At 38.0% G+C, this 24,796-nt stretch overlaps 3 protein-coding genes and 1 long non-coding RNA gene across 5 annotated transcripts; 3 read left to right on the forward strand and 1 right to left on the reverse strand.

Annotated features, from left to right (window-relative positions):
* Nucleotides 1-581: 581 nt before the first annotated feature.
* Nucleotides 582-4,767, reverse strand: LOC111474903 (oligopeptide transporter 1-like). Its single transcript, XM_023119734.1, has 8 exons — nucleotides 4,560-4,767; nucleotides 4,389-4,471; nucleotides 3,865-4,304; nucleotides 3,155-3,252; nucleotides 2,505-3,077; nucleotides 2,148-2,415; nucleotides 1,886-2,068; nucleotides 582-1,362 (listed from the first exon to the last, which is right to left on the reverse strand). Exons 2-8 carry the CDS (start codon nucleotides 4,453-4,455, stop codon nucleotides 742-744), a joined length of 2,250 nt encoding a protein of 749 aa, XP_022975502.1. The 5' UTR covers nucleotides 4,456-4,471; nucleotides 4,560-4,767; the 3' UTR covers nucleotides 582-741.
* Nucleotides 4,768-13,411: 8,644 nt separating this feature from the next.
* LOC111476406 (probable 28S rRNA (cytosine(4447)-C(5))-methyltransferase) lies at nucleotides 13,412-18,862 on the forward strand. 2 transcript variants are annotated; one of them, XM_023120045.1, is made up of 18 exons: nucleotides 13,412-13,773; nucleotides 13,858-14,009; nucleotides 14,077-14,140; nucleotides 14,226-14,359; nucleotides 14,441-14,524; nucleotides 14,601-14,675; nucleotides 14,762-14,833; nucleotides 14,919-14,992; nucleotides 15,314-15,366; nucleotides 16,415-16,524; nucleotides 16,641-16,709; nucleotides 16,857-16,931; nucleotides 17,059-17,151; nucleotides 17,231-17,310; nucleotides 17,406-17,505; nucleotides 18,023-18,285; nucleotides 18,401-18,479; nucleotides 18,567-18,862. In XM_023120045.1, the coding sequence occupies exons 1-17, from the start codon at nucleotides 13,509-13,511 to the stop codon at nucleotides 18,453-18,455; spliced, it is 1,818 nt and encodes a 605-aa protein (XP_022975813.1). In that variant the 5' UTR covers nucleotides 13,412-13,508; the 3' UTR covers nucleotides 18,456-18,479; nucleotides 18,567-18,862. The 2 variants fall into 2 exon arrangements, with proteins under 2 accessions (XP_022975813.1, XP_022975812.1); XM_023120044.1 differs by having other exon boundaries at nucleotides 13,846-14,009; nucleotides 18,567-18,842.
* A 1,413-nt stretch (nucleotides 18,863-20,275) lies between these two features.
* On the forward strand, nucleotides 20,276-24,705 carry LOC111476407. Its single transcript, XM_023120047.1, has 5 exons — nucleotides 20,276-20,801; nucleotides 21,948-22,033; nucleotides 22,131-22,436; nucleotides 22,546-22,629; nucleotides 24,016-24,705. Exons 1-5 carry the CDS (start codon nucleotides 20,412-20,414, stop codon nucleotides 24,470-24,472), a joined length of 1,323 nt encoding a protein of 440 aa, XP_022975815.1. The 5' UTR covers nucleotides 20,276-20,411; the 3' UTR covers nucleotides 24,473-24,705.
* LOC111476408 lies at nucleotides 22,647-23,667 on the forward strand. The gene is made up of 2 exons (XR_002717073.1): nucleotides 22,647-23,371; nucleotides 23,484-23,667. It is a non-coding gene; the product is annotated as an uncharacterized LOC111476408 (long non-coding RNA).
* Nucleotides 24,706-24,796: the final 91 nt, after the last annotated feature.

Genomic DNA, 24,796 nt, shown 5'->3' on the forward strand with positions numbered 1-24,796 from the left:
CAACTGTACCTGTAGTACATTTTAAGACATTTGATTCTGATTTTGCCAAACAGTCGTTCACATCCCCCTGTAGTACATTTTAAGACATTTTAATGCTGTAGACATGATTTTGATGAATAGTCATACACCCCTCATATATGACACAATATGAAATAGTAAAGAACTATCCAGATGAAAGCATGCAAAAAGGGTATGGAATGAGCATGCGATGTAACGGCCCAGATCCACTGCTAGCAGATATTGTTCTCTTTGGGCTTTCCCTTTCAAGCTTCCCCACAAGGCTTTAAAACACGTCTACTAGAAGAAGGTTTCCACGCTCTTATAAATAGTGTTTTAATCTCCTCCCCAACCAATGTGGGACATCACAATCCACCCCCTTCGGGACTAGCGTCCTCGCTGAAACTCTTTCCTTCTTCCAATCAATGTGAGACTGCCACCAAATCCACCCCTCTTCGGGGCCTAGCGTCCTTATTGACACAAAGGTGTAGTTTGTTCGACAAACATATCGTTATTAGGATCATGAAGAAGGATTGTCGCTACTATGAAGATCATCTCAGTTGTCAATACCAGAAAGAGAGTCGTTCGTGATAGAAATCGATACCATTATTTAAAAAACGCTTCTCGTTCTTGATGCGATTACAAATGCTGATTCTTAGTAAACTAATGAATCCTACAATATGCTATCAACATATATATAGCAGAACATAACAGACACCCACACCTTCTATTACAGACAGAACTTCAATGAACAGGGCACCCTTTAACCACGATCCCGGGCGCAGTAGGACACGTGGCCAATGGACAACGGTCCGTGCTGTCGAGCCCCCACCAGTTCGGACCAATTATATCCTTCGATTGAAGGGTAAAATATATAAGAACCCCCATGAAAGCAACCCCAGCATCCAAAGCAGCCGACAAGATATAGTTATGCCTAGCCCACCATCCCTTGTACTTCCTGTAGACATAGAAGTTAAAGAAAATCCCAACAGCCCCCCATGTCAGGTAGTTCACTGCTCTAGCTGGTGGAATGCCCAAGCCACCTCCAAAGATGATGGGCATGTTTATAAGCCTAATCCACTTTTGGTCGGGAAACCTGCGGGAAAGCCACCAGACAGGAACAGGAGCAAGTAAGCCAACAAGGAAGAACCAGTTCATCTCGGGGTAAACGCCTAACTTTCCGAACATTCGGAGTGGCCCGACGACTCCCCATATGATGGATGCATTGTAGAACACGTCGTCACCCGGGCATGTCCATGGACTTCCTTCAGGAAGCAAGGCCGGGTCGCAGATGTGGTCGACGGTTGTAAGAAGCCACCAGGCCGTGCCAAAGTAGACACTTGAAGCAACTACTGTTCCGACTAACTGAAAGAACAAAAGAACATTATGTAGAGGATGATCATGGGTTTATAAGTAAGGAATACGTCTCAATTGGTATGAGACCTTTTGGTGAAGCCCAAAGCAAAGCTATGAGAGCTTATGCTCAAAGTGGACACCATTGTGGAGATCTGTGATTCCTAACGTGGTATTAGGGTCATGCCCTTACTTTAGCCATGTCAATAGAATCTTCAAACGCCAAACAAAGAAATTGCTAGCCTCGAAGGTGTAGTCAAAAGTCAAACAAATGGTGTACTTTGTTCGAGGGGTCCAGAGAAAGGAGTCAAACCTCAATTAAAGGGAGACTGCTCGAGGGCTACATAGACCTCAGGGGAGGCTCTATGGTGTACTTTGTTCGAGGGGAGAATTGAATACATCTCCATTGGTATGAGGCCTTTCGGGGAAGCCAAAAGCAAAGCCACACGAGCTTATGCTCAAAGTGGACAATATCATACCATTATGGAGATCCGTGATTTCTAACATAATCAAGCAAAAATAACAAAAGAACTACCTGAACTAGGAACATTGATCTCGGGGGAATCTTCATATAGTGACCTAGTTTGAAGTCACTAAGAAACATAAGAGCTTGTGACATACTGATATATCCATACGTCTTGAACGTCACGTTGGCTAGCGGCCTCCCAGGATAAATATACCCAATAATCAGCTCGGTAACCACGTTAAGCCCTGGTTGCTGCACATTATCGTTAAGCAGAACATTAACACACTGATATTTCAATCTCGATGTTTCGAATACGTTGTTATGAACATACCACATTGGTAGTTGCTTGAATGATCCCAATGGGTAAGGTGAAGAACAGAGCAATCCCACAAGCTAATAAAATCCCCCACCAAGGAAGTTGGAGCTGTTTATCAAAGCCTTCACAAGCATACAACGCAAACGCCATCATTATTATCAACACGACATAGAACCACCACTGAGGAACTTGCTTGTAATTCTTCTTCATCAGTCTAGTATGCACATCTCCCAGCTGATCCCCAGCTGCACTTGCTGTCCTTATCCACATCTGCCAGATTGTTCTGTCCCAGACAACAAAAGGACAAAAAGATGGTGAAATGAGCCAAGAAATGGCTTGGTTTCAAAAGGTTCAAGTGTTTTTGAAGCTTACTTTCCATGAAAAAGAGCAACATGTGAGATAGTTGCTGTCAAAATGGCAAAACTCAGCCCATAGTTAAAAGCAAAGAAGGCACTGACATAGAGTTTGCTATAGCCATCATAGTTTGCTTGATCTATATCAAACGTTTTGGCATTAAGAATCCGAGAAATATTGTAAGTTCTTCCAGTGAAGTCGAAAGTATGAGCTGAAATCATGGGGAATCGCTTAGCTTCATAAAGATTAAACCAGTAAACAATGGGGTTTAGAACATAAACGACCATGACGAAACCAATCAAGATGTTGACGATGGCAAAACCGGGTGTGGCTAGAGGGCTTCCGAGGAAGGCAGCAACGGTCGACCAGTCGATCCCGAATGAGCCAATGCCAAGGCCACGAAGACCGGAACCGATCTGTTGGGCTGTGACGGAGTTTCGCCATATCAAACAAACAAATGAGATGCAAGATATTGAAGGGAAGAGGTAGCTCGGGACGACGTAGTAAGCAAAACTTGATATGAAAACCATGAAGAAGAATTGTAGCCTTGTGTGTCCTCCTCTTGGTCTCTTGTCTTTTTCATGTAATGCCCTGTGGTAAGGTTCATGTTCTTGATTCAAATTTGCTACTCAAAGATGTTTTTGAGTATCAGTTCTTGAAGAATGTACCTGAATAGAGAGACTTGAACTAGATTTGCAGGCCACCACATGTAAGGGGAGTCAACTAGGAATCTTCTGAACAATCCAGCCCATCCATAGCCTAGCATCTGTTCATGGGAGAGTTTGTTCTTGATTTTGATATCTAAAAGCATGTTATAAGCACAATGAAGATGACGAAATCTAAAGATGGAGAGGCTTAATGAGCCTGATGTTAGGAATCACGACTCTCTATAATCTATAATGGTATGATATTGTCCACTTTGAGTATACGCTCTCGTGGTTTGCTTTTGGTTTCTCCAAAAGGCCTCATACCAATGGAGACTCCCTCCTAACAATCCTCCCCTCGAACAAAGTACAACATAGAGCCTCCCCGAGGTCTATGGAGCCCTTGAACGACCTCCTCTTAATCGAGGCTCGACTCCTTCTCTGGAGCCATCGAACAAATTACACCCTTTGTTCAACACTTTAGTCACTTTTGACTACACTTTCGAGGCTCATAATTCTTTGTTCGACATTTGAGAATTCTATTGACATGGCTAAGGGCATGACTCTAATACCGTGTTAGGAATCACGACTCTCCACAATGGTATGATATTGTCCACTTTGAGCATAAGCTCTCATGGTCTCATACCAATGGAGATGTATTCCTTACTTATAAACCCACGATCATTCCTAGAACTCCCTCCCAACAATCCTCAACACCTAAGAAATCACCTCACCTGAGTCGTTTGGGACAGCAACATGGCTGCAAGAGGATGAAGATTCCTATGGTAAAACGCCTTAACAATTGTGACGATATTCAAAGCATAAACACTATTCGATCCAGAATTGGCAAAAATGGTGATCAAAACATGTTCTTTGAGAGTAAACGGCCCTGGATTCATCGAAAATGACCACTTAGTGAGTGGAATTCGAAGTGGGGTAGCTGGAAATGTTGCAGCCATCAACTTTCCAAGAGGAAGAACAAGAATCTGTGCAGAAACTGAAGAAACATACAGCTGATTCTGGCGAAAACCAAAGAATTGGTTCACAAAAGCCAAAAGACAGCAAGATGTTAACCCAAGAACCCATGTCCTGAATGTCAAGGCTAGCTCTAATGGGTCATCCGTTGGTGGCACTGTGAGCCTCACTTCCTCAATTGGGCTATCATTTTCCTCCCCTACATTACCAAAATGGTTGAAAATGCTCATAAACAAGAACAAGAACATGAACAAGAACAGGAAGAACAAGGGATAATCCGTACCAGTTTTGTTGAAGTTTGATTCAAAATCTTCCTCTGGGATCCCATTCCCATCGTTTCCTTTTGTCATCTTCTCCTTCTCCAACCTGCAGTTACAGTGTAAAGCTTGTTTTTCTTGGGACAAAAAACATTCTAGGATTTCCAGAAGTACGAGGAACAGAGCAAAAGACAGACCTCGTTCAAGCGGTTCAGAACCCCAACGAGGAGGCCACTAATTTCTCAGAAACCCACCATTTGATGAAACATTTAATGGGTCATTTCTTCTTTCTTCTGTAATCTTCAATCTGGGCGGCTTCATAAGCACATGGGGTTGCTTTAGCTTTATATTGGCCCCAGCTGCAAAATCTGAAGATTTTGATATTGTCACATTTGAAAGTTCCTCAAAAAGAGGGCTCATTCCGGCTTAACTTGTGGATGAGTACAACTATTTTGAGCTTGACGATGATGATGATGGGCTATGCAGGGAATAGATATCAGAGCCAGACATCGACAAAGACGCTAGTTTCAAAGGGGGATAGATAGGGAACGAAGAGGGAAGACATTTTGAGCTAGAGGAGGATGGGCGTTGTAGGGAATAGGTATTAGAGCCAGACACCGGTGTACTAGCAAGGACAGGGATGGACAACTATTTTGAGCTAGAAGATGATGGGCGTTGTAGGGAATAGGTATCAGAACCAGACATCGGGCAGTGTACTAGCAAGAACGCTTGTCTCGAAGAGGGATGGATTGAGGGTTCCATGTCGATTACAAAAGGGAATGGAGGGGGATGGACAACTATTTTGAGCTAGAGAATGATGGGCATGGTAGGGAATATGTATCATAGCTAGACACTGGGCGGTGTGGTAGCAAGGATGCTGGTCCCGAATAGGGATGAATTGGGGGTTCCAGATCGATTGTAGAAGGGAACAAGGGGGGATGGACAACTATTTTGAGCTAGAGGATGATGGGTGTGGTAGGGAATAGGTATCAGAGCCAGACATCAAGCGGTGTACTAGCAAGAACGCTGGTGTCAAAGAGGGATGGATTGAGGGTTCCACATCGATTACAAAAAGGAACGAAGGGGAATGGACAATTATTTTGAGCTAGAGGAAAATGGGCATTGTAGGGAATAGGCATCAGAGTTAGACATCGAACAGTGTGCTAGTAAGGACGCTGGTCTCAAAGGAGGATGGATTGGGGAGTTCCACATCGATTACAGAAGTAAACGAGTGCTACCCACGTCGGTTGGGTAAGAGAACAAATCATTCTTATAAAAGTGTAGAAACATCTTTGTATCACGCCTGGCGGTGGTTGAGAATGTGGACTTTTTGAATGGTTCAAAAGACTAGTGAGGCTCACCGATTTGGGTTCCAACCAAGGTGAAGTTGTGGGTCCAGTTCCTTTTTTTTATTTCTTTATTGTTTTGAAAGAACATGATTTTTCTTGGGAATCTGCTTGAAGGCTGCTGCTGTGTGGATGATTTAAAAGTTATGTGAATGATACTCAGATTTTTTTTTTTTTTTTTTTAATGTATGTGATTAATTGCTTCGGGATTGACGATCCGAGCACAGCTAGAGAAGTCTATAGAGTCGAGTCGGGTCGGGTCGGGTGGGAACCCTTGTGTCCTTATCTGTCTCTGTCTCTTATTTCATTTCTTATTCTCTCGAAATTCTCTATTTATTTTTTGAGAAATCGGCATAGGGATTCCCGTCCTGGTCTCCTATTTCACTTCTTATCCTCCTAAAATTTTTTATTTATTTTTGCGGAGATGGGATTCTCGGGATTTTTTTCGTGCGGAACGGGTTTCGGTAGAAATTTTGTCCATATATATTAAAAACAGTAAAATATCTTAACAGTAAAACAGTAAGATATATATATGAGACAATATCAGAAGCGAGGAATGTAATCGTCGTCTCGGGTTACATTTAGAGGAGAGATCTCTCTTCGCTCCCTCCAAACAGGGATTCTCCAGCTCGTTCGAAGTAGGTCTCCACTAATGAAATGGGACAAAATTGAAAACGGGGAATAAAATCCACGTCTCTGGTTACATTTAGAGGAAAATTTTCTTCTCGGCTCGTTCGAGGCAAGTCTCCACGGATTAAATGGACATCTTTAAACACATCGCGACTATCTTCGATTAAGAGGTCCAAGAATTGAGTCTCCTCGACCCTTCTTTTTTTACAATTAGAAGTATAATTCTTGAACTTTTAAATTCGGGTAAAAAAACTCAGTTTCAGAATTGTCAATTTCACTGTGATATATTCAAATTAACCCTAACTTTTAACCTTAGGTAGTAAATTTTAAAATTAAGTTAAAAATGGATTAAATACAAAAATAAATTATTAATATTGAAAATTTTAAATATATATTCTTTGAGGAAATTAAATGTGTTCCCTAACTACTTTGCCTAATTTGTTTCTTTACTTTTTATAATTATTTTTGCAATATTAGAAAAAATTCCAAAATTGAAAAAAAAAATCAAATTTTATTATTTTAAATTTCAAATTTGTATTTTCTTTTAAGGAAGGTTTAATATTATCCAAAAATAATAATAATAATAATAAATAAATAAATAAATAAAAACTTATGGTCTTCAGTTGACTTTTACCTCGTCATAAGTCAAAGTAAGAATAAATTTTATAAACGACAGCATGTGAGTTTTAATTAATTCGAGAAGAGATTCAAATACCTTATCAATTAAATTATGTTCGTATTTGACTTTTCTACTCTCGCATCCGCCCTCACTCCCTATTTAGAAGGGGTTTTCTCGCTTTAACACGGGAAAAAAGAGATTTCGAATGAGTCGGTCTCTCGAAGCAAAATATATATGATCGACATTTCGGGTGTTCCCATGATACAACAAGTTAATTGGAAGAAATGGAATTGAATAAACTAGTTGATTTCTATCTTTCTCGGTGACTTTGCCCGACAATTAAGTTGTATTGTCTTCTATCAAACAGCTTTCTCGAGCGATTATGACAAGATTGCTTGTAGAAAATTCATGGAATCAATTATGATTATGATAATTTTGCTAAATTTATGGAGTGAATTCAAATTATGATATTTATTATAAATAATTTCAAAACTAAGCAATCATATCATATTAAATTCAAAGTTACTCCATGAATATGTTGATCATATTTAAGTCCAACATGCATATAAAGGAATCATTGAACAATGTCTCATAATTTAAGGATATATATTAAAAAAAATGTCACATAATTCTAAACTAAAACTATATATTAAAAAATAATCAAGGTTTAAAAAATAACTTGTATAAAAAATTGTGATGTCTTACGTCTTTATAAGGTTTTTTACAAGGGTGTGGAAGCCTTCCCCGAGCATATGCGTTTTAAAGCTTTAAGGGGAAGCCCGAAAGGGAAAGTCCAAAGAGGACTATATCTGCTAGCGGTGGGTCTGGGTCGTTACAAATGGTATCAGAGCCAGACACCGGATGATGTGCCAGCCTTGTCGCTGTTTCTTGAAGAGGGTAGACGTGAGGCAGTGTGTTAGTAAGGATGCTGGTCCCAAAGGAGGGTGAATTTGGTAGAGGAAGCCCGATCATGAATCTTTTCAGCCCAAACAAACCGTTATCCGGATGATGTGCCAGCCTTGTCGTTGTTCCTCAAAGGAGGTAGATACGAGGCGATGTGTTAGTAAGGACATTGGGCCCCAAAGGAGGTGGATTTGATACGGGAAGCCCGATTATGAATCTTTTCAGCTCAAACAACACCGTTATCTGGACGGTTTGCCAGCCTTGTTGCTGTTTCTCAAAGGAGGTAGACACGAGGTGGTGTGATAGTAAGAAGACTGAGCCCCAAAAGTGGGTGGATTTGGTAGGAGAAGTCCGATTATGAATCTTTTCGACCCAAACAATACCATTATCCGGACAATGTGTCAACCTTATCGCTGTTTCTCGATGGGGGTAGACACGAGGTGGTGTGCTTGTAAGGACGCTGAGCCCAAAAAATTGGTGGATTTGGTAGGAGAAGCACGATTATGAATATTTTCAGCCCAAACAACACCGTACATAATCTTTTTAGCCTGAACAACACCGTTACCCAGATGATGTGTCAGCCTTGTTGCTGTTTCTCAAAAGGGGTAGGCACGAGGTAGTGTGCTCGTAAGGATGTTGGGCCCCAAAAGGGGAGTGGATTTGGTAAGGGAAGCTCGATTATGAATCTTTTCAGCCCAAACAACACCGTTTATCCGAACGGTGTGCGAGCCTTGTTACTGTTCCTCGAAGGGGGTAGACACGAGGCAGTGTGCTAGTAAGGATGTTGGGCCCCAAAGGGAGTGGATTTGGTAGGGGAAGCTCGATTATGAATCTTTTCAGCCCAAACAACACCGTTATCCGGATGGTGTGCCAGCCTTGTCGCTGTTCTCCGAAGGGGTAGACACGAGACGGTATGCTAGTAAGGACGTTAGGCCTCAAGGAGGGTAGATTTGGTAGGAAAAACCCAATTATAAATCTTTTCATCCCACACAACACCGTTATTAAATACAACCATAACTGTTATGAATTGGGTTGTTCGGGTTGTTTATGTCATTTATTCAAAATTTTAATCTTAAAGGTGATCTTATACGTCTTTTGATTAGCTATGAAATCATCAAATTTTCATCGATTTATTTATATTTTATATAAATAAAATACATTACCCAATCAAATACTTTATTTTATTTTATTATTTATTTAATTAATTTTGGTAGGAAATAAATTACAATATTTAATTTCATAATTACTTTCAACGTCCTTTTCCCACCAAATTCTTCCACCTTTGGAAAATTTTATTCAAAGCATTAATTATGTCATCTTTTTAGTTGGAGACGAAAATTCATCGCTTCGATATGATACTGTTCGTAGATTAGGTTGGGTCGAGTTTTAGACGTTATTTAGGTCCAGTTCAATTATTCGAATTGTCATAAAAATATTGAGTTGCATTAGTTCAATCGAATCCAAATAAGTTGGTAAACCAACCAAACTGCACGGGTTAATTGAGCTGATTGAGTTCTCCGAGCTACCGTGACTTTTGAATACTCCTACTAAGAAAGTGTCACGAAAGATGTTTTTAGCTCATCGTCTTTGATAATTTCTTGTTTATTATTTGTTGACCCGCCTCTCTCCTTCGCACACCTTCTTCGCAATCTAGACGACCAATGTAATCGGTGCTTAACACAGTCTGAACTCTTCCTGAATTTCTCTCGTATTGGGAAAAATTTATCCCTCGCTCACATTCGTCTAATCTAACAACGTTCGGGGTTTTATTCATTATCTGTCTAATAAGTTTGTCTTCTTTTTTTTAACATTAGTAGTCGGGAACCTAGAATTTAATTTTTTATTAAAATTTTAAATAAATAATTATATCAATTTAAACGTTAATCTCGATTATACCCTCGACTTTAATAAGGAAATCAATTTAATTAATTTATTTATTTTTGTAAAATTCTTAGGAAATAATAATTTTGAGTTTAAATCACTAAAAAAATTTAATTATAATTAATTATACAAATTATATTTTAAATTCATACGATGATTTAATACAAAAATTTGGAGATATAATAATGGAGGGGAGAGGGAGAGATTTTTCCAATATAAAAAGAAAAAGGTTGACTTTGACCAAGTCAAGTGGGTGGACGGTGGGGACCACAGAAAAGCGTGGCATGTGAAAGAGAAATAAGTTTATTAAATAATAAAATATAAATGGTCGTGGGGCCCACATTAAAGCACGCCAGCATGACGACAAGCTTGCGCGTGGGATTGGTTTTTTATTTTATTTATTTATTTATTTTTGTTTCTAAGTTTTGCTATGTCCCTTTCTATTCAAAACTTATATCATTGCGAGTCTTATCTATCAAAATTCTATCCCTTCCATTTTCAAATTTATTTTTGGCATTGTTCGGAATTTGTATGAACGTTCGATGATCGTTTTTTATTGCTCGTCTTTTAGTTTTTCAGAAGTATCCTAAAAAATAATGTTCGTTTTGTTTTGAATGTCAAAATTTTCGATAATTTGGATTAATAATGAAACTGAAACGTCTCTCGTTGTATTATTTCTGAAGATGGAAATAGAGTTTTTTTTTTTTTTTTTTTTGTGATATCCCACGTTGGTTGGGGAGGAGAACGAAACGCCCTTTATAAGAGTATGAAAACTTTTCTCTAGCGGACACATTTTAAAGCTTTGAGGGGAAACCCGAAAGAAAAAATCGAAAGGAGGGAAGCCCGAAAGGAAAAACCGAAAAGAAAAACCCAAATAGAACAATATATGCTATCGGTGGACCTGGATCGTGACAAATGGTATCAGAGTCAGTAAGTATGCTGGCCCTAAAAGGGGGTGGATTTGCCGGAGGTCCTCCCATGTAACAACTCAGATCCACCGCTAGCAAATATTGTCTTCTTTGAGCTTTTCTTTTCGGTTTCTCCTCAAGACTTTAAAACGCGTTTGCGTCTGCTAGGGGAAGGTTTCCACACCCTTATAAATGGTGGTTTGTTCTCCTCCCCAACCAATGTGGGACATTACAATCCACTCCCCTTCGGAGCCTAGTGTCTTCGCTGACACTCTTTCCTTCCTCCAAATCCACCCCATTTGGGGCCAGCGTCATTACTGACACACCACCTCGTGTCTACCCCTTTTGGGGAACAGCGAGAAGGCTGGCACATCGTTCAGTGTCTAGCTCTGATACCATTTGTAATGCTCTAGATCCAACGCTAATAGACATTGTCCTATTTGGGCTTTTCCTTTCGAGCTTCCTCTCAAGGCTTTAAAACGCGTCAGCTAGGGGAAGGTTTCCACCCCCTTGGTTTATTCTCCTCCCCAACCAATGTGGGACATCAAACCCCACATCGATTGGAGAAGGAACGAGTGCCAACGAGGACACTGGACCCTAAACAGGGTAGATTGTGATATTCCACATTAGTTAGGAAGAAGAACATGAGAACGAAACACCCTTTATAAGGGTGTGGAAACCTTTCCCTTAACAGATGCGTTTTATAAAGCCTTGAGAGGAAGTCGAAGAGGGAAACAAGGAAGCCCAAAAAGACAATATATAACAATATCGGTTAACAGGGGACTTGGGCAATTACATTTTTTATCATAGAGTCTTATTTCCATTAAAAAAAATGTATTTGTTAATTAGCACCGTCGATATTTTATATAAAAATAAATAATAATAATAAAATGACGTTTTTATTTTTGTCGGTGTAAAGATGTCACTTTTTATAGTAAGGACCTACCTCGAACGAAATGGGTCGAGATGGGGCGGGAGTTTCAACATTAGGGATGGGGATAGGGACCTTGTTTCCTATACGTCCCCACCTAGCTATGTTTTTTTTCTTATATATATATATATATATATATATATATATATATATATATATATATATATATATATANATATATATATATATATATATATAATTTAAATTTAATGCTTTTGGCCTAAATCCTAGACTTTAATGGAATAATTTAAAATTTCAATTTTTTTTTTAATTATGAATTTTAAGAAATTTCATCTTTAAATACGAATTCCGAAAATAACTGAGAAATAATTTATTAGGGAAATTGATTACACGAGTTCGAATCTATGACCTAATTTTCGAAATATTTAATGAAAAAATTTGCATAGACAAAAAAAAAAAAAAAAAATGTATCTTCACCCCTCCGTATTATCGCTCTCCAATCTCGATTCTCTAAATTACAAAATAGAGTGGGACTGGAATTAAAAGTCAACAACGAAGATGAAGATGAGGACGTTACAGCTCGACCTATTAAAAGTCAACAACTTTTAGTAGTGTTAGAGTTGACTTACTCCATATACCGTCATAGTGTGTGAATGTATAGACTAGATGACAAAAATTTATCATCTTCTTCTTTGGATTTGAACTTCTCGAGCCTTTGGTTATTAGCTCATGCTCGGTATTACATCGTGTGCAAATTGCACACCCTCGAGCCAAATTTGGCTAGCCTCTACCTCATCCTTGGGCAAACTCGAGGTGGAGCACATGGGTGCTTTGATCGTGACTTATTAAGAACAAGACTCATTTAGACATTGGGCTTGATATTTTTTTATTTTATTTATTAAAATGAAAATATGTTACGTATAATAAGTGACTCGTGTTTAAGAAATAATTTAAAACGTCTGTAATATATAAATAAAGTTGGTTTATTTTCTCTCCGAATACTATTTATCTAATTTATTTTAAATAATAAATTTTATTTAAATTATTCGTAAGATTATTGTAATTTCTCATGAAGTCATGTTCAAGGACGAGATAAAAATATCATAAGAAAACCCTCAATGTTAGATCCGAACGTTAAAAAAATTATTGAATTATTTTAATAATAAAAATAAAAATAAAGAAAGGTGATATATAAATTTAGCCCGTTTCGAGTTATTTTATAGCCTTGAAGTGGGCTTGGGCATATTATGACACATTTACGGCTTTTCGGAGGTGGGTTACCTGTTTTAGGTCAACTTTTGACACTTTCTCGGAAGTCTTGTAGTGAAATTTATAGAATTGGTTCTTGAATTTTTAATATTGTATCTAATAAGTAATTGATCGTTCGAACATTTAAAATTTTTTTTGTATAGGTCGAACTAACTTTGACCGAACTAGCTTTGAAAAAAAAGATCAAAAGTTACGTGGTGTTAATTTTACACTGATTTTATTAAAGAAGTGAGAAAACGCTTCGTGATGGGTCGAGGCACGGTCAGTATGTTCACGTCTCCTGACTCAACATTGAAGTGGTCTCGTGCAAAACATAGGCTCACTAGGGATTAAGAAAAGCCCAAATTAAAAATATAAAACAATAAAAAAATAATAATATAATGCATCAAATATATATTTGTATTTTTTTCATTTTTAAAATTCAGCAATTAAAAAAGGTAAAATTCGACCGTTACCATGAAAACCGAACCGGTTCGGTGGGAAAATAATGAATTCGCTCGGTTCAGTTTAGTTCAATTTAGAAACCGAACCGGTTCAACAGTTGGAGTGACCGAATCATGTACCCTTGCCAAAACCCTAAACCCCCGTAGTCGATTCTTCAGTGTCTCTTATATTTTCCGTAGCTCAAATTGGTTGCTCCGGTGGATTTTCATTCAGCGAAAAATTTCAGCTATCTTTGCTGAATTCAGCAGCTTCCAATGGCTGACGCGAAGTTCAACAAGAAGAAGGGTGTGAAACGGGACGACCTTCCATTGAAAGGGAAGAAGAAGGACGAGCTCTTCACACGTAAACGTTCTCAGGAGGAAGATGATGATTCTGAGATTTCGGATGGTCTGGATGAGGTAGAAGTAGAGAATGGAGTGCTTGATGGTGATGAAGAAGGATCGGAATCTGGTTCTGAAGTTTCTTCTGATGGTGATGACCCTTTGGCCGATGATTTCCTACAAGGAAGTAACGACGAAGGTGATTGTTTTGCTCATAATTGTTTATCGACAACTTTCGTGTTTCTCTTTCTAATTTGAATATTTATCGTAGAGAATGGTTCAGGCTCGGATTCAGGTTCTGATTCTGATGAAGACATCGAAAACAAGTCGAGAATCATCGATGAAGCGAGGGCGAGGGAAGAAAAAGATGCGGCGGATGAAATGCAGCTCAATATTAGAGAAGAATCCGATGAGTTCAGATTACCTACCAAGGAGGTAGCGGTTTCACCATGTTTAATTTATGTGATTATTTCGATTGGTTTATAGTCTGTTGTTTTGCCAGGAACTTGAAGAAGAGGCGCTTGGACCTCCCGACCTTTCAAATTTACAAAGGCGTATAAGAGAGAGTATGCATTTTTCATTTGTTTTCTGCTATGTTTGTTCCCATTGCTTCTCCTGTTCTTATGTTACCCCTTTGAATTGTAATTTTAGTTGTTCGAGTTCTTACGAATTTCAAGGCTTTGAGGCAGGAGGGAGCAACCCGTAAGGATTATGTTGAACAACTTAAGAAAGATCTTTGTTCATACTATGGGTATAACGAATTTCTTATTGGGGTGCTAGTTGAGGTAACCACCCATTCATGTTTATGTTCTTATATGTGTTAATGTTGGGAGTAAAAGTTAATGATCAACACTTGTTGTCTTCAGATGTTTCCAGTTGTTGAGCTAATGGAACTTATTGAAGCCTTTGAGAAGCCTAGACCAATATGTTTGCGGACTAACACCTTAAAGGTAATTACCATGCAGGTTTCCCTCTTTTTCATTTGCCACTTATTATTATCTGAATCTTATCGAAATATTTCTCTAGACGAGAAGGCGGGATCTGGCAGATGTTCTGATTAACAGAGGTGTAAACCTCGATCCTTTAAGCAAGTGGTCAAAGGTAAGGTGCTTCATTTCGGTGAAGTTATCGTCCACTCTCTTTCTTTTTTTATAATTAAGTAGTTATATTTCCTGTACTGATTGCAGGTTGGACTTGTTGTATATGATTCCCAAGTGCCAATCGGAGCGACTCCGGAATATATGGCTGGTTTTTACATGGTAAACTGTGTACTAGTTCGATTATCTTTATGTACACTTCTTAGTCTAATTTAGGTAGTAAATAGTTATGTTTTGTATTGTACAGCTACAAGGTGCAAGCTCCTTTCTGCCCGTGATGGCCCTTGCTCCTCAGGAAAAAGAACGAATCATTGACATGGCGTAAGTGAATAAAGTAGTAGTGTAATGTCTTCTAACCGGTGTTACTTTATTGTGATCTTTTCTAAACTAATGAAAAGGATGGCATATCATGCTAAGTTGGATTATTTGAAATGTATTCTCTATCTCATATTCATGGCCATTGTCTATAATCTCGAGTCCTTTTTTTACTCTTTGGTGAAATGAAGTGGCTGCTTGATTCCAGAAAGTAGCAATTAGAAATCCATTATATGTTACAGTAGTATTGTTAATATCAATGTAGCTGGATATCTGACACTTTAGTTTATTGTCGTTTTCTCTTATAATTGTTTGAAACTATTGCAGGGCAGCACCTGGTGGTAAAACTACATACATAGCGGCACTTATGAAAAATAGTGGTATGTATTCCTAATTAAGATATGTTGATATTGTGTACATAGTGTATTGGCTGAAGTACCCTAATGTCTTTTCATAGAGTATAAATATTTTATTTTTATGAGAAACAAGAACTACTTGAAGTAGAGGATATTGCAAAAATAAAGATGGGGTTGAGGTGTGCATGGATATAGTTTTCTTTTGTTAATTTTGACTAAAATGAAAGAAACTAATAGAATTAAGTTATAGTAAATGCCTACGAGAACTAATCAATTGCGGGTCATAAACTATTTTTGAATAGAACTGGTTGGTTCAGTTCAAATCTAATTCAGTTATAGCTTTAAAACTGTTATGAAAATCGATGCTGCAAGTTCCAGTTCCATAGATTATTTTTTTTGTAAAGAAATATCTGTGTGGTTGGCGCTCACTTGTGTGTGCTTGACTATTCTCACGAGACAACTGTGTGAGGAAACTTATAGGATGTTAAATTCTATACAGGTGGCTACCATGCTTTGAACTTTTCTTAAGGTCCTTTATTATTTACATTGGACAAGTCCTTGGGGGTATTAGTATTAGGATTTTAGCTTCTCTAAGAAATTAAATTTTGCAAGGCTACAAATGATCAAATAAGTGTAAAGCCGAGACTAGAGGAATCTAGTTTCTTTTTTTTGTGTTTTTGTATCGCATTCCGTTGTCTGCCAGCATATATGACCTAGCCATAAGTTAATTTTTATCCAAGTCTTATACTCAATAATTGTGTTCTTTGGGTCCATTCCGAATATTTTCCTCAGGACTTGACTTTGATTTTATGAATTTTCTTTTTGTGTTTAATGTTTCGAGAATAGTATTACGAAATTATGAAAGTAGTTTATCTGATGCTCTGGTAAATGTTAGAGAAATGCAGCTGGTCATATGCATATTTTGAGAAACATCGAGTTGTTCATTACACAATGGCACGATCCTTCATTGTTGCATCACTAATCAACTTTTTGTTTCCTTTCTTTGTCAACGTCGAAGTTAAATTTTGTGTGCTCTGATTCGATTTATTCATTAATTATTCAACCATCTCAGGACTAATATTTGCAAATGAGATGAAAGCACCAAGACTGAAGTCACTCACTGCAAATTTACAGCGGATGGGAGTGACAAACACTGTTGTCTGCAACTATGATGGGAAGGAGGTCATATTATCACTATTCTCCACCACCACCACTGTTTTGTGGAAATTAGCTGCTGCATGATTTGTGTCATGAGAATCACTAAAGTTTCTTTCTATTTATCGTGTATTCTCTTTCAGCTCCCGAAAGTATTAGGCAAGAACACGGTCGATAGAGTTCTGTTAGATGCCCCTTGCAGTGGATCTGGAGTAAGTACTTGACATTCATTGGGCTCTTTATCCCCCTGGAAGATCTTTTTTGAACATGATTTTATTTTCATTTCTCCAATGATTCCATTTTCTCTTCCATTTTTGTTCGATGAACCGAATCTTGGTTTTTTTTTTTTTTTTTGTTAGGTTGTATCTAAGGACGAATCTGTTAAAACCTCAAAAAGCTTAGAAGAAATCCAGAAATGTGCTCAGTTGCAAAAGGTAGACCTGATCTTATGTGTTTTTGAGCGCTGACCCAACAAACATTCCGTTAAATACTGTTTACGTTATTGGTTCCATTTGACATAAGGCGATGTTCCTGTAAATCCTACTCTTTGTCCCTGTACAGCAACTTATACTCGCTGCAATCGACATGGTCGATTCACATTCAAAATCTGGGGGATATGTTGTGTACTCCACATGCTCCATCATGGTTGATGAGGTTTGTATCAGTGCAGTTTGTTATTTTTCTTTTTCGATGCGATACTGGCTATTATTAATCGCTCGTTTGTGTTGTACAGAACGAAGCAGTTGTTGACTATGCACTTAAAAAGAGGGATGTGAAACTTGTGCTATGTGGCCTTGATTTTGGACGTCCCGGGTACCCCAACATGCTTTTTTTTCCAGATTTCGAACAGAATTTACTCCCAGTATCCTTGTTCATACCCTCATTTAACCAATCAATTTTTGTTTTAGGTTTATTCGGTTCAGGGAAAAGCGTTTTCACCCATCTTTAGAGAAGACGAGACGTTTCTACCCCCATGTCCACAACATGGATGGGTTTTTCGTGGCAAGGGTAGATTTCAACCTTAAAAAATTGATATATGTCGAGCTCTCTCCTTCTCAATTCCATTGAATAGGATTGGTTTGGCTGGGATATCAGTAATTTACACCTTGGAACCACACATACTCAACTTTGGGCGTTTTGATATCGACACACTTGGACATCCTCCACACACGTTAGAACACCACACATACTCAACTTTGGGCGTTTTGTATCAACACACTTAGACATCCTCCACACATTAGAACACGTGGTTCAGAGCGTGCTGTTTTTTTTCATGAAGTCTATGGATATCCAGTCTTTTGATTTAGTGTTCATGGAGCAACACGTCCTCAACTTTCATTTAGCAGTTTTATTTTTTCCTTTTTGCTATGTTGAAACAATGATAGCCAATCATGCTCGTTGCTTGGAGGTCGACGTTCCAACTGCAACGAGATAGCTATAGTTTTATGATTATTCCATTTGGCTTGTAATGCCAGCCTTTAGATAGAACATAACTCTGGATTAATTTGCTTCCACTGTTATACAGTTGCAGAAAATGAGCAACAATATTCCAACTGCTCAATCTTCAGAATTATTGGAAGAGACCGTGGAATATGACAGCGAGTCAGAGAAGAGCGGAAATGAAAAGGATGAAGGCGAATGTCTCCACCCGAAAGTTAGCGACGGGAGAAAGAGGAAGAAGGTTTCGAAAAACCACGACGATGAAAATGGCGAAGAAGAATCCAAACCCGCTGTTGAAAAGAGGAAGAAGAGAAAATTTCCTTCAAGAGAGGAAATCTCAAAAGCTAGGTGAGAAAAAACTGGCTGATCATTCCTAGCAGAGTCATTTCGCCTCGAAAGCTTGTTCTTATAGAAATAGGGTCGTATTTTATGATTTTTACGGTTCATTTCGAACTCTCTGCAGGGAGGAAAAACGACAAGCTTTGAGGGAAAAGAAAACTGGGAGCAAGAAAGAGTAAAACTCCGAAATCCAATCATTTGAGGTATGTGTTAAGGATCAAATAGTCGATATATGAGGTAAATCTCTAAGAGAGTAAAGTTTTTTACCATTCATTTCGAAATCTCTGTAGTGATGAAAAACGACAAGCTTCGAGGGAGAAGAAAACTTGGAGCAAGGAGGAGTAAAACCCATAATCCAATCATTTGAGGTACGTGTTAAGGATCGAATAGTCGATATACGGGGTAAATTGAGCAACTAGAAGCCTGGTTCAACTGTGGAAAGAAAATATTAGCTAAGATTATGAAATGCCCAATTTTGTTAGCTAAGATTATTCATGTAGGATCTTATTGTCACACATTTGCTTTATAATTTATATTTTTTATGATGAATTTTTCATTCTTTTATATTACCTATGATTTTGATGAATCCATGGTGTGCTCCCTTTTAACTTCCTTGAAATGCCAATTTGCTTATAAGCCCTTGAAGTTTACAACTTTTCAATTTGTGGCTTTTTTATTTATGGTTGAAGTGTATATATTTTTAAATATGGTAGAAATTGTGGATTTATATGTAAATTTTCCTTAATTAGTGGATATTTTTAGTATTTTTTTTATGGAAAAATATCTATTAGGATAATTGAGAAGGAAATATTGAAAAATGTTTTTAGCTATCTAAATCAATTAATATTTGAAAATATTTACTTTGATAGAAATAAATTTTTATTATTTAAATTTATTAAAATTGATATCTTATAAATATGAATTTAATATTCTAGAGTAATTGATATTGATGCTATTGAAATTACATTTTTGCTATTTAAGGAATCTTGACTAAGATTCATGCAGCGATCTTGATAAGATATTATGCATTCGTTTATCGAGTATGAATATCGACTTAAGAGTCTAATCTAATTAAGTTATTATGCATATGAACATTAACTTAATTGTTATACTCGAGTCATCTCTTTGTTGTTTTTTTCAAAGAGTACTGGGTAATTCAAAATTTTGAGTTAGTTGAGTTGGTGACTCGAGTAATTTGAGAAGAACTCACAACCTAACTAAACCCTTTGGGTTAGGTTGTTGGGGTTGGTGACTCAAGTAATTGGAGTAGAACTCACAACCCAACTAAACCTTTTGGGTTAGGTTATCGTATACTTATTACCAATACATATTACATTAATAATTAAAATAACTCAAATATCAAACATTTACAGGTTTCAACACTTCACCATCATCAATTATAAACGTCAAATATTTTTATTTTTCGTAATAATCTCAAAAGAAAAAGTTAACCTGCTAACCGATCCAAATTTTCGGTTTATAAAAAATACAATCCAACCCAAACTGAAAATAATACAACTTTATGATTTGGGTTAGGTAGTTCGGTTGAGTCAAATTCTCAAGTCATATGAACCCCTGTACAAAAAAATACCATGACTTTTACCCCATTTTCCAAATAAGCCTCATGTGCCAATATAGAAACATACGTTACGAGCTCGCACTCTTATAACAACAAAAAAATAGTGTCCGACAACAAAACTACATCTTTTAAAAATGAAAGAGGTCGCCAATGACACCATTATAACAACAAAAAAAATGGTCGGAGACATGTATTTCTCAATTATTTTCAGTTGAGAGTTGACTCATTCAAACGAGAGTTTATCCATAAATTAATAACTTTCGACCTAAACTAAATTCAACTGATATAAAATATGTACTTTCAATGTTCTAACCTTCCACAGTACATATTATTAAATTAAAAAAAAAAACAAATTGATAAATGTTGATATAGATTTGAGTCTCAAAAAAGTCAACAGAAGGAAGAGGGCAAATAAATCAACCTAGTAATCGGCCATTCTTCTCTACCGCTACACCTTGACTTCTCACTTCCGCCATGTAAAAGCGACCCCTAAACCCCACTCTCTTGCATTTGGAGGCGGAACCCATTTCCCCTTTCCCTCCCAAACCCCTAAATCATGTCTTTCAACAGAGAAAGAGACGACCCTCTTTCCTTCGCCGCCGCAAACCCATCTTCCTCTTCTTCTCCCGTCTCCGTTTCCGACCCTCGTGATACCTTTCTCTCCGACCCAAATTCCCACATCGGAAGTGCCTCCGGCAGCTTCCAAAATGAGGGTCTTCTCTCTGATTTCACTGCCAATATCAGTGATGCCGAGTTTGGATTCTCTCGCCCTGAGTTCCGCCACAGCCCACTTGCTGGAACTGTGGATTTCTACGACCGTCATGTGTTTCTTTGTTACAAGAATCCTCAGGTTTGGCCTCCTAGGATTGAGGCTGCTGAGTTCGATCGCCTCCCTAGGTTGCTATCTGCGGCTGTAATGTCGAGGAAGGGCGATATGAAGAAAGAAGTAGGTGTTTATGTTTAATGCCCATTAACTGTTTGTTGTTTTGTCTGCACTTTTGTCTCTTGGGTTCTTTTTAGTTTTAGCTTTGGAATTGGATTTGCTCTGTTCTTGGAGTGATTTGGGAATGTGGGTTTTGCAATGTGGTGGTTTTTGTGCTGTTTGAGGTGATTTTCGTTGTGGTTAGTGTTGAATTGTTTAAAAAGTGGCATGACGTCTCAGCATTTCAAACGTGTTCTTATCGTTAGGAATCATGAATCAATTGGATCTCCACAATAGAATGATATTGTCCACTTTGAGCATAAGCTCCCGTGACTTTGTTTTTGGCTTCCCCAAAAGGCCTCGTACAAATAGAAATGTATTCCTTACTTATAAACCCGTGATCATTTCCTAAATTAGCCAATGTGGGACTCCTTCCCAACCATCCTCAACAATTCTCCCCTTGAACAAAGTACACCATAGAGCCTCTTCTGAGGTCTATGGAGCCCTCGAACAGCCTCCCCTTAATTGAGGCTTGACTCCTTCTCTTGGAGCCCTCGAACAAAGTACACCCTTTGTTCGACACTTCAATCACTTTTTGACTATGCCTTTAAGGCTAACAATATCTTTGTTCGACACTTGAGGATGTATTGACATGGATAAATTAAGGGCATGACTCTGATACCATGTTAGGAATCACGACTCTCTACAATGGTATGATATTGTCCATATGGACTCCCTCCCAACAAAGTAAAGTAAGGAGTTCTTGTATGATTCCTAACACTTACCCCTCTTGTTTCATCACGAGAGTTTAGGAGGCAATTCTTGTGGGGAAAATGCTGGCTTTTGCTCTAATGTTGTTTGTTTCTGATTTAGATCTGGCGGTTTACTGAATATATGAACCCATAATGGTTTTGAGCGTACATTAGAAGAAAGCAAAGAGAAGAAGGTTTGTAAATCAGAAAGCAAGAAACGAAAAGATTATCAAATGTGTGCTTTGTAATTTTGTTCTAACTATGACAAATCTTTGTTGTAGGTTAATAAGCTTCTCTTTGTTCCTGTCTTTAGCTAGATTTATCACTAACATAGTCAATTCCTCTTAGAATATGCATCCAAATGCTTCATATTTTTACTTCTATATGTTCAACATTTGGTTTCTTCTGGAAACATTAGACCCGTTTAACGATATGTGAGGGGCACGACGGAACCGAGACATCAAATGGGGATGTTTTGATCTTCCCAGACATGATAAGATATAGGTCAGTTAGTTGTGCACCTATTTTCATTCTGATGAATTCCTTGCTTATTCTTTGCCGTGATGATGCAAGCACCCACTGTTTTTGAAAAAAATTGTAGGAGGTTGACCCATTTTGATGTTGACACATTTGTTGAAGAAGTTCTTGTGAAGAATGGTGAGTGGCAGCCTGGATCTCCTGAAGCATTGAAGGGTTCATATGTTTTTGTATGCTGTCATGGGTCCCGAGATCGTCGGTGTGGCGTTTGTGGTCCTACATTGGTCAGTCGGTTCCGAGATGAGATAAAATTTCTTGGTCTTCAAAATGAAGTATCTGTTAGACCATGCTCGCATATTGGGGGCCACAAGTATGCAGGAAATGTCATTATATTTAGATCAAATGCCAATGGAGATGTCAGTGGGCACTGGTATGGGAGAGTTATCTATCCTAAGTGATACTTCTGCTCAAATTTGATAACCGAACTTTGCTCGTAAACCCGTTACAGTAACAAGACATGTCTCTCATTTTGTTTTCAGGTATGGATACGTTTCCCCTGAAGACGTGTTTTTATTGCTTCAGCAGCATATTGTGAGAGGGAACATTGTAGACGAACTTTGGAGGTATGTTCTTTCTTTGCACTGGTAACTCTTATAAATGTTCGGCAAGTGTCGTTTTAGATTAAATTTCGATCATTTTCACTCTGTTTATCTACCGTGAACTAAGTCATTTTTGCCTTCCATATTTAGAACAAAAGGGTAAATTTTGCATCATGTTATTTGATCTTTAGATATGAGTTTGTGCAGAGAACTAGGTGAATTTCTAATGCTGATGTGGTTTGTTAAAATGGTTAAATTACCGTTTTAGTTCGTAAGGATGTGACAAAGATCGGTGATGAGCTAGTGTCTTTCAAAAAGTGTCATACAAGGAAATGGTTAACATCTAGTAGCGACTTTGGGATAGTGTCTTTTAAAACATGCCATATAAGGAAATGGTTAACATCTAGTAGCGACGATGGGATAGTGTCTTTCAAAACATGCCATATAAGGAAATGGTTAACATCTAGTAGCGACGATGGGATAGTGTCTTTCAAAACATGCCATATAAGGAAATGGTTAACATCTAGTAGCGACGATGGGATAGTGTCTTTCAAAACATGCCATATAAGGAAATGGTTAACATCTAGTAGCGACGATGGGATAGTGTCTTTCAAAACATGCCATATAAGGAAATGATTTACATCTAGTAGCGACGATGAGATAGTGTCTTTCAAAACATCCCGTATAAGGAAATGATTAACATCTAATAGCGACGATGGACTAGTGTCTTTCGAAATGTGCCATATAAGGAAATGATTAACATCTAGTAGCGATGATGGGATAGTGTCTTTCGTAACATGCCATATAAGGAAATGGTTAACTTCTAGTAGCGACGATGGACTAGTGTCTTTCCATATAAGGAAATGGTTGACATCTAGTAGCGACGATGGGATAGTGTCTTTCAAAACATGTCATACAAGGAAATTGTTGACATCTAGTAGCGACAATGGGATAGTGTCTTTCGAAACGTGCCATATAAGGAAATGGTTAACATCTAGTAGCGACGATGGACTAGTGTCTTTCAAAACATGCCATATAAGGAAATGGTTTACATCTAGTAGCGACAATGGGATAGTGTCTTTCAAAACATCCCGTATAAGGAAATGATTAACATCTAGTAGCGACGATGGGTTAATGTCTTTTAGAACGTACCATATAAGGAAATGGTTAACATATAGTAGCAACGATGGGCTAGTGTCTTTCAAAACGTGTCATAAAATGAAATGATTAACATCTAGTAGTGACGAACATATTTTGATAGACTTCTCGAAAATATAGGGATCAAAATGAAACTTTTAAAGTGTTAGGAACCAAGTTTAAACGGATCCGAGGCTACAAACAAACAAAATGGTTAGATTAAATTACTATTGAACATTCGGTTCTAATCCAATATTGTAAATACTCACTTAGGGGCCAGATGGGTTTATCAGAGGAAGAACAGAAGCTGAGCCTAGAACGAAGACTTAGCATAATCAGTGGTTCAAATGGCCCTAAAAGCAATGAAGAGCTGACACAAATCCAGACCAGTGATCCGAACTCCGATCACTATAATTCTCGTGTCGATGTTGTATCCTGCTGTCAGGGACGCGGAGATGGTTACTCCTCTTGCTGTCAGAATCCCGAACTCTCAGGAACAATAATCGATTCAGATACAAACGACGACGTTCCTCCAAAAGTCGCAACTGCAAAGAGCAGCAACAGAAAATTAACCTCACGAAGCAATAGCAGCAAATCATCATCCCGTAAGGTTTGTGCAATGCCAACATGGCTCGAGAGCTGGGAACGCGAAGATGCATACGCAGTTGCTGCTGTTATCTGTGCTGCTGTGTCGGTTACTATTGCTTATCGCTGCTACAAGCAGCTATAAAAACGTCAAGGTTGTAGAAGCTTCGTGTTTAAATTTTGCTTGTGTTTGCATGATTTCGAGTCGCTCGTAGACGAGCTTAAGATATATGAACTTAGGATAATCTTTTTTGTTTTTCCTTCTTTGGAGATCTCTTATAAACTTAATGTAAGTCAAATCTCAGTGCAGATGAATGGAAAATTAAATTGAGTTCTTTATGTATAAATGGATACTTGTGTGCTTCAAGCTTCAACTAAGTAGACCCATTGTGTTTGTATTGTTTACTAGACCCATGAACTTGACTCGCCGAGGGCTCGTGGCTATTGCTCTTATAATCGATATTCAAAC

Source organism: Cucurbita maxima, unplaced genomic scaffold (assembly GCF_002738345.1).
Source record: "Cucurbita maxima cultivar Rimu unplaced genomic scaffold, Cmax_1.0 Cma_Scf00003, whole genome shotgun sequence".
Classification (NCBI taxonomy): Eukaryota; Viridiplantae; Streptophyta; class Magnoliopsida; order Cucurbitales; family Cucurbitaceae; genus Cucurbita; species Cucurbita maxima.

What these genes read in the sequence shown, in the direction of transcription:
- LOC111474903 (XM_023119734.1), bottom strand. Translation starts at nt 4,455, where the DNA reads ATGACAAAAGGAAACGATGGGAATGGGATCCCAGAGGAAGATTTTGAA. An exon ending in ATCAAACTTCAACAAAACTG is followed by an intron (nt 4,305 to 4,388) that starts GTACGGATTATC and finishes TTGGTAATGTAG; the next exon opens with GGGAGGAAAATGATAGCCCA. An exon ending in TGCTGTCCCAAACGACTCAG is followed by an intron (nt 3,253 to 3,864) that starts GTGAGGTGATTT and finishes TCCCATGAACAG; the next exon opens with ATGCTAGGCTATGGATGGGC.
- LOC111476406 (XM_023120044.1), top strand. Translation starts at nt 13,509, where the DNA reads ATGGCTGACGCGAAGTTCAACAAGAAGAAGGGTGTGAAACGGGACGAC. An exon ending in ACAAAGGCGTATAAGAGAGA is followed by an intron (nt 14,141 to 14,225) that starts GTATGCATTTTT and finishes TTGTAATTTTAG; the next exon opens with TTGTTCGAGTTCTTACGAAT. An exon ending in TGCGGACTAACACCTTAAAG is followed by an intron (nt 14,525 to 14,600) that starts GTAATTACCATG and finishes ATATTTCTCTAG; the next exon opens with ACGAGAAGGCGGGATCTGGC.
- LOC111476407 (XM_023120047.1), top strand. Translation starts at nt 20,412, where the DNA reads ATGTCTTTCAACAGAGAAAGAGACGACCCTCTTTCCTTCGCCGCCGCA. An exon ending in AGGGCGATATGAAGAAAGAA is followed by an intron (nt 20,802 to 21,947) that starts GTAGGTGTTTAT and finishes TGGAAACATTAG; the next exon opens with ACCCGTTTAACGATATGTGA. An exon ending in GGAGATGTCAGTGGGCACTG is followed by an intron (nt 22,437 to 22,545) that starts GTATGGGAGAGT and finishes TTTTGTTTTCAG; the next exon opens with GTATGGATACGTTTCCCCTG.